Source organism: Anopheles arabiensis, chromosome X (genome assembly GCF_016920715.1).
Source record: "Anopheles arabiensis isolate DONGOLA chromosome X, AaraD3, whole genome shotgun sequence".
NCBI classification, from domain to species: domain Eukaryota; kingdom Metazoa; phylum Arthropoda; class Insecta; order Diptera; family Culicidae; genus Anopheles; species Anopheles arabiensis.
The window spans coordinates 11,484,225-11,492,607 of NC_053519.1; the positions used below are offsets into that span (position 1 = coordinate 11,484,225).

At 51.0% G+C, this 8,383-nt stretch overlaps 1 protein-coding gene across 4 annotated transcripts; it reads left to right on the forward strand.

The window, feature by feature from the left end:
• Window positions 1–3,816: 3,816 nt before the first annotated feature.
• On the forward strand, window positions 3,817–8,383 carry LOC120906258 (glutathione hydrolase 1 proenzyme-like). 4 transcript variants are annotated; one of them, XM_040317801.1, is made up of 10 exons: window positions 3,817–4,264; window positions 5,311–5,565; window positions 5,647–6,057; window positions 6,129–6,329; window positions 6,706–6,952; window positions 7,032–7,176; window positions 7,244–7,289; window positions 7,365–7,605; window positions 7,679–7,792; window positions 7,867–8,013. In XM_040317801.1, the coding sequence occupies exons 1-10, from the start codon at window positions 4,254–4,256 to the stop codon at window positions 8,011–8,013; spliced, it is 1,818 nt and encodes a 605-aa protein (XP_040173735.1). In that variant the 5' UTR covers window positions 3,817–4,253. The 4 variants fall into 4 exon arrangements, with proteins under 4 accessions (XP_040173735.1, XP_040173734.1, XP_040173736.1 ...); XM_040317800.1 differs by lacking the exon at window positions 3,817–4,264 and adding an exon at window positions 4,463–5,218 and having other exon boundaries at window positions 7,867–8,383; XM_040317802.1 differs by lacking the exon at window positions 3,817–4,264 and adding an exon at window positions 5,184–5,246.

Here is an 8,383-nt window from a genome sequence, read left to right on the forward strand (position 1 = left end):
TATTAATGTGTTTGATTTTATGCTATTTTTCGGTACACTTTGTTACGGCAGCTGCTGCATTATTCCAGTTCGATTTTCGACGTCCCAGCTGACACACTGACAAACGAAAGCACTTACGGGTGTGTGTGTCACAGTGTGAGCGGCGCGAGAAATTCCGCCACAGAGCGGACGTACCGCGCACCGTGCAGCGTCGTGCTCGGAATTAGCGTTAATTATGCATGCTTCCGACTCGGCGTGGCACGGTCGCAAACGCTAAGGGAACACAACCAACAAGCACAACAAAATAGAAAAACACCCACACACACACACACACACACACACAAAACAAACAAAAAGCCAAAGCCAAACGAGCATTCCGGAAGCCCCGTGTAATTGTTTTAAGTCCAAACGTTTGCCTTTTCCTGCCATTTCCCGTGGTTCTCGCCTGTTGCAGGCGAGGGTAGAACGCGTAATGTGAAGATAGCCAACGATGGTAACGAAAAAAGAAGCACACACACACACATACACATACACATACAGAAGCTCCACAAGCTGTATTTTGCACGCAGTATGTTGAAATAAAAGGCGTACAAGAACTGCACTGATATCAATTATTAACTCTGCTGGTCCTTGCACGTTGAGTTTTTGGAACACAGTAGCCCAACTACAGACACACAATCACATACCATACAGATAAAGACAAGGATAAAACGAGAAAAAGCCATGGTGTACAAAATGCAAGTTACTACATACGTGAGGAAATTCCATCGACCAGCGAACACAAAACGAGAAAGAGATAGAAAGAAACAGAGAAAGAGAAAGCGAGAGGGAAGATAGAAAAGGCGAGTAGATGTGAACTACTAGTAACCATCGGTTATAAATAAGTAATCAATCTCCTCGTCCTTTTCCTCGTGCCTACTCTCGCATTTTGGTCAACCACTCCAACCATCAACCTTCCCGCCAGGCAAGAGCTTTAAAACTTTATTCGATTATTTCACTTTGCCGGAATTTACCATCCGATGGGCAGATGTGTATGCGTGCACGGATATGTTTTACGCTATCGCGGTGCACGGCGAACCACACCCGCACACTAGCTGAAGGTCAATCGAGTGCCGAAAACGTGCTTATCTTATCGTCGTTATCTTTTCAGCACCCACACACTATCCGTCATAAAAAAGGATATATTGCATATTCGAGAATGCTTCCCTTGCCCCAAGGGCAGCATGCAGGGATAGGATGCGATAAAAAGAGGTCGCTATCCTTGTATGTGCGCGTGGGTGTGCATAAGGGCTTTCCTCTCTCTCTCTCTCTCTCTCTCTCTCTCTCTCTCTCCTCTCTCTCTCTCTCCCTCTCTCTCTCTGTCTCTCTTTCTCTGTCTCTCCTTTAGCAGTGAGAAGACTATATTAACTTTTTCCAACATGGATTAAAAAATGAAGAATGTCAACAGGTCGCGCTATTTTCTCGTCATGTTTTCACTTCTAATATTGTGCGGGTCCATTCCGTACCTACCACCCACCCCTCCCTCCCAGGCAGGCAACGTACTCGGCAGCAAAAACGGGAAATTCTTATTTAATGTGCAACCGTTTAACGGAGCGCATGGTGGCAAGCGGCCACACTGCCCCGCAGCCTGTGCACGAAGCTCCAGCGCGGATGCAAAAAAAAATAGCAGCCCCGCTTGTGAAAGTGCAGTGCATGTGCGGTAGAAAGTTGGAGGAAAGTAATTTAATCTTTTTTTCACTCTCTCTCTCTCTCTCTCTCTCTCATTTTTCACTGCTGTTGCTCCTTTGCACTTCCCCTTGCTGAGCAGGCTCGTCGACCTCGCGGCGAACCCGACCCCAGGACTAGGAATGGGATAGAAATTTAATCGGAAATGTTACGAGCCTCCCGGTCTGCCTCGGCACCCCCGCCTCCCCGTACACCTGCCGAATGGGCCACCAGCTCGCTTCGGCAACAGGAAGTGTCTATTTTTAGCCGCGGTAGTGGCGGCGGCGCGACTCTGCCACCATCACCACGTCACCGTCGCCGCCGGAAGTGCACATCCATCAGGTCGTGCACCGAAAAGCGCAACTCGCATAGACACAGTGTGTGTGTGTGTGTGTGTGTGCGGTCGGTAATCAACTTTCCGACCGCACGATGTACTAAACACCACTGGTAAGTGGTGAGTGTGTGTGTGTGTGTGTGTCCCCCGAAGCCTGCTAAATAATTTACCCCCCGCTCAATAGCACATCTAGCTTTCGTATCGTTTTGCGTTTTTCATGTGCATGTGGTGGCGTTTGATGTCATCTTCCTTTCTCTACCGCCATTCTCCTCCATTTATGCCCCGTTTGCGGAAAGGTCCGGCAAGGAAGTGCAATAATGTGACAGAAACTCTCTCTCTCTCTCGCGCGCGCTGTTCATTTACAGCACGACCGAACCGAACGGAACGGATATGAAAATGTGTGCCTCCGTTCGACGGTGGCTGGCAATTATACACGCACCGGAAGCGTGCCGGTTGCAGCAGGGCGTGCGCTGCCTCCGTAGGTGGATACAAAAATAGGCTCCATTCCGCCCGCTTCTTCCCAGCTGTCGGAGCAACCGAAGGTGACCAGTACAAACAGACCAGCCTGTCACCGGTACGCTAATGCCCGCAAGGCACACGCGTCCCCCCACCCCCCCCTCCGGAAGCGGCCGAGCAGAAGATTGCTGCTAAGTGCGAAAGACAACACACCAGGGCAGGCGCGCTTCTCACCTTGAACTGGGGATGCGATCGAGCGTTACGCAATGGCGAAGCTCCGACCAGCCGACCGGGGGAACGACCACATGTGCCACACTAGGCCAAGACATCTTCACGAAGCTGGTGACGTGCTGGGCGGCCTGTGCTTTTGCTCCCGGAACCGTCTAGATCGCCGTTATCTGCCGTCTAGCGGTCGCACTACATTTTGATGTGTCCAAAACGCGACGCCAACCGCACGGAAGACAAGCGAGGTAGAGGGGAAGGAATATTACAACAACAACAACAAAAAAAACCCATCACACGCCTCAAGAACGCCTCAATGGACGGCTTCTTATCACGGCATGGAATTCATTCCATTTTGACTAATACCTTGAGCGCCCTCGACCCGCCGACGGTCAAAAGCTGCTGTAGGGTATCTTGCCGCCCTCGTTGCCGCACAATGTCACGATCGTGGTCGGGTGGGGGGGGGGCAATGTGCCACTACCCGGCCCCTGTGCCAAGACACGCACAGAAAACGCGCTTTACTAGAGCGAGGGAGATAAACTACACAAATCCACCACCGCCACCAGCCAACGAATTAGGTCATGAAAATGACGGAAAACACCATGTGAGGCGTACGTTCCTGCGGATAGGAAGCAAGTGAACGACCCCCCCCCCCCCCCCCAAAAAAACTACGGCACCCCCTAGAGCTGGACACGGCCGTTCGAAGAGGGTTTCGGTAGCGTTCGGTATGACGCGACACGGCAGCATTACACAAGACGCGAACGAAAATAAAACGACGCAACCAATAGCAACCGTTGGGCGCAGAGGGAACGCAGGACCAGTAGGTGCTCCCCAGCCAAAAACGGGGCGAAAAGAGCGGCCCAAAAAAAAAGACAACAAGGCTGGTAAAAATATCGTATCCCCGCTCTATCGAAAAGAGGGTAGATGGGGAAGAGCAGAAGAATCCAACAGGCAGTGTCGACCGATAGAACGGACGCCATGACCGCACCACCGGGCAGTGCGCTGGGTGGAGGATGAGGCTGAGCCGAGCGATCACTGATTAGCGATCGGATCCGTCTGAGCAGGTCGTGGAGGAGATCTTTTTGCGGGGGTTTTTTTTTTCTTCTTCAAATTGTGTTCTGTGCTACTGCTGTTGCTGTTTTTGGTGGTAATAGTGGCAGCCGGCCGCGGTATCATCGCAGTCAGACTTTCGGCCACTTCGGCAGCAACTCTGCGGCGGAGTACACTCGGCAGCGGCGTGCCCCGGAAGCAGCTTCGAAACCGCGCGCGCATATTGGCACTACACGTGCGCTAGAGTGATCGGTGTCCGGTGTTGGGATTCCCCCGCCCCCTTTGTAGGGATTTTCGTCAGTGATTGTTGTGGTGATTTTGAATTGCATCTTGTTGCGTGGATTATTATTATTATTTTTTTTGTGAGTTATTGTTGGATCGATCGTCACCTCAGCTGGAGCACAAAAATCCTCGTTAAGGTTCCTGTGCGATGGTGTGGTTGTGCTAGTGTGTCCAGCGTCCATTTCCAACCATCCCTTGGCCGAGCCATCGCACAAACGCACGCATCATGTTCAACTGGTAAAGTACCAACCAAAACCAACATTGGCATCATCGAGCCTGTCCCAAGCCTGCACCGTTCAAACCTCAATCAAAACGGCACCGCACCTCGAGCAAGAGAGCGCGTCACGTGCCCAATCAATGGATGCCAACCAACCGCTCGACTCCAAAGTTTACCACATCCGGCGTGTGTGTGTGTGTGTGTGTGTGTGTGTGTGTGTGTGTGTGTGTGTGAGTATGAGAAACTGTCAATGCTTCACGCTGCAGGGCATCATCGCACGCCACAGATCAATAAGCTTAAGGCACTTGGCTGTCTTTCCCGTGATGCCTGATTTTCCAGAACATCCGGTGACAAGGGAGTAGAAGAAATAAAAGAAGGTTACCATGTAGAATCCTGGCACGGAGCACTCTGCCAGTCCCTTATTCACTCCCAGTTACACCTCTCTCTCCCCTTCTCTCTCTCTCTCTCTCTCTCCTCAACCGGATCTTGGACCGGTGACATCTTCATGCGCTTCATGTTGGAGTCGATTTTTTGTTCCTCACACGTGTGCAGAGTAGGTTCTTCTGTTTACCAAGTCTCTCCGCATGTGTGCATGTGTTTGTGTACGTGCGTTAAGGGTTCGGTTGTCGGTTGGCTAAAGCATTCGGGAAGAAAATCGACCGTCCGGTCGGGGTTGGAGTTGAAAAGGTATCAATTTCCCGCGAGGCATTCGCGAGGGGCATGCGCACGGCCGTGCAGGTGACTGCACGACGAAATACCACGAAATGCACGAAACCCGACCGTCCCGGCTGCTGGTGCGGCGGTGTTATTGACGCCTGGCCAGTAGTTTCCCAGGACGGGGTGGTGCATCGTCACCGGTCGCTAGTCTTAGTGCCTTCCGTCGTGTTGTTTTTCTTGCCTCGGTTTGTTGTGATGCGCCGGTTCGCTAAACGGTAGCGCGCAACGATGCCGAACCCTGCCAGGGACAGTCGATGGTGGGCACAGATGTTGGGAGTCAGCACGGTCCCTGTCACCTCCCCGCTAATCTGCTGCTCCACACACTCACACGCTCTGTTTCTTCGCACAGCCGCACGCTGACGCTTTACTTCCACATACCGCTGGCTGCGGTGCTGCTCTACTGGTATCGGCCCTATCTGTTTGACCAGCTTACCGTCGGTACGACACAGGCACCGCCACCCCCACACCATGCCACATCGGACGCGCTGGTACCGCCCGATCCGGGCCACACCGATCTCTCGGTGAAGCTGTCCTACTCCACCCTGCACATGTACGAGACGGCGGCCATCTGCTCGGATTCGGACATTTGCAGCAACATCGGTCGGTAAGAGTGGGGCCTCCGAAACGTTTGACGGACACTCTCTGAACGCAACTGCCGAGCGCTGACACACTCCCTCTCTTCTAGCGACCTGCTCAAGCGGAATGGCACTGCAGTGGATGCCGCCATCGGGACCATGTTCTGTGCCGGGCTGACCAACCTCCAGTCGATGGGTTTGGGCGGCGGGTTCGTGATGAACGTCTACCGGCGGGCGGAGCGGCGGGCCTACACGCTGGACGCGCGCGAAATCGCCGCCGGCCAGGCGACGGAGGATATGCACCTGCACGATCCGAGCACGACGAACGAGGGCCCCCTGTCGGTGGCGGTACCGGGCGAGCTGAAGGGCTACTGGGAGGCGCACCGGCGCTTCGGCCAGCTGCCGTGGGCGGAGGTGGTCCGCCCGAGCCGGGAGCTGTGCCGCCGGGGCATACCGATCTCGAAGCACATGCAAGACTCACTGTCCTTTAACTCGAAAGCACTGCTAGACGAGCGGATCAGGTAATGATGAGACGGTGTTAGTTTGTCCTGGAGCGTAAGGGATGATCTAACGTAAGCGATGAGTTGTTCAGGGATCTCTTCACAGATCCAGCCACCGGGCGGCGCAAAGTGCAGGGCGATCTGATACAACCGACGCAACTGTGCGATACGCTCGATCACATCGCCACCGAGGGTGGTGACACGCTTTACCATGGTCCCCTGGCGGAAGAGTTTGCAGCAGATCTCAAGGACATGGGTAGCATCATAACGCTGGAAGACCTACGAAGCTATCGGTAAGAGATTTTCTTTTTCGTAGGGGGCAATTATTGCGGACACTATTTCAAGACAGATAGATGTAGAACCAATTTCCAACTAAATGCGGTTTTTGGATATTGTTTGGAATCTGTTGCGATTCTTCCGAACTGTTCTGTCATGTTACAGACTGTATTGCGTATATAAGATATTCAAGTCTACAGCTGTCTAGAGAAGTGAATTTCATCTTCTTAAGGGGTAAACATCCGTCAGAGGTTTTGTGTGCAATCTGATAGGCTTAGAGCTCTCCTCCTGGCGAAATGCAGCCAACATTTTTCTTAAAGCTTCTCTCCAACACGACATGCAGGATAACTGACTAATGATTTATTTCCCAATGTTATGCATTCCTGTGTACAGTGTTCGCTGGAACGAATCTATACCGATCGAGCTGAACGGAGATACAATGTACGTGGCGCCTCCTCCGGCAAGCGGTGTCCTGCTGGCGTTTATCATGAACATCCTCAAGGGCTATCACTTCCAGCCAGACGATGTGCACAGCATCGAGGAAACAATCCTCACCGTGCACCGTATCGTGGAGGCGTTCAAGTTTGCGTACGGAAAGCGAACAGAAATCGGTGACCCATTGTTCGTGGATATTGCGGAGGTAGGTAACCGTGCATTACGGCAACAGTAAGTTATGTGACATGCTTCTAAAATCCTAAATCCTTATATCTGTTACGTAGCTGACGTCCAATCTCACCTCGATCGAGTACGCGGAAGCGATACGTGCTCGTATAGATGAGATGAAAACCGGAACCAAACCGGGCGACTATGACGGATACTTCTTTACTCCAAACAATGAAGGCACGGCACACATCTCCGTGCTAGGTAGGAGCTCATTCTATTGGAGCTAAATAACCATAACTAATTACTCTCTGTACATCTGCTTCGACAGCACCATCCGGAGATGCAGTGTCGGTGACTAGCTCGGTCAACTTCTAGTAAGTCCTCGAAACAACAAGTCCTGAAAAAAAATCAGAGATTTTCACTATCTTCTGTGTCCCTGTGTATTGCAGCTTTGGAGCGGGCCTGATGGGACCTCGTACCGGGATCATTGTGAACAGTGGGATGGATGACTTCTCTTCTCCAGGCCTGCGCAACTATTTTGGACTGCCCGGCTCGAAGGCTAACTTTATTCGGCCCCGAAAGCGAGCTCTATCCTCCATGTCACCCACGATCGTGACCGATCCAGACCATGAGGTCAAGCTGGTCGTTGGAGCAGCTGGTGGAACGAAAATTACCACCGCCGTTGCATTGGTATGAATGAATACTTTATATACTAATATTTAGGAATCAATTAATCCTCTCTTTCCATCTCTCGTCTTGGTAGACCATAATGCGTGTCCTATGGTTTGGATATGATATAAAAGAAGCGATTGATGCGCCACGGTTTCACCATCAATTGATCCCGATGGCTGTACAGTACGAGTATGGTAATTTGGATGTAAGTAGGCTACTTAAAGCTTCTTTTTTTGTTTTACAAGTGTAATTATTCACATTATAACTACCATTATACAGCTGATCGTAAAGGGACTGAGAGCTAAAGGACATCACACGATGCGATATCGGGAACGTGGTTCCATCATATGTGCCATCGCCCAGAATGCATCCGGCATTTACGCGAATGCCGACTTCCGGAAGGGTGGCGATGTTGCCGGTTTTTGAAACATTATCCAAAAAGAAGTCATGGTCGCATTCAAGTGCAACTTAGCCTTAAAACTAATAAGATAGGTATGGTTAGGAGCAATCGTTATAAAATAGTTACAGCATTTAAGCAACATCAATCTTAAACAAAAGCAAAGACGCGCGCCTGGCGTCTATCGCTGTCTTTAACTCTCTTTCTCTCGTGGTGCTAGCTAGATAGTGTACAGTTTTTGTAAAATGTTACTAGGTACAATTTATGTTTATCAGTTAAGGTAAACGTGCCATTTTTCCCTTTAATTCAAGGGTTAAATGGGTAAATATGGAAGAATTCTACTAGAATTTGAGGCCGCATAAGCAATCTAAATAAAACAAATCAATTTGTTTCCTCAAA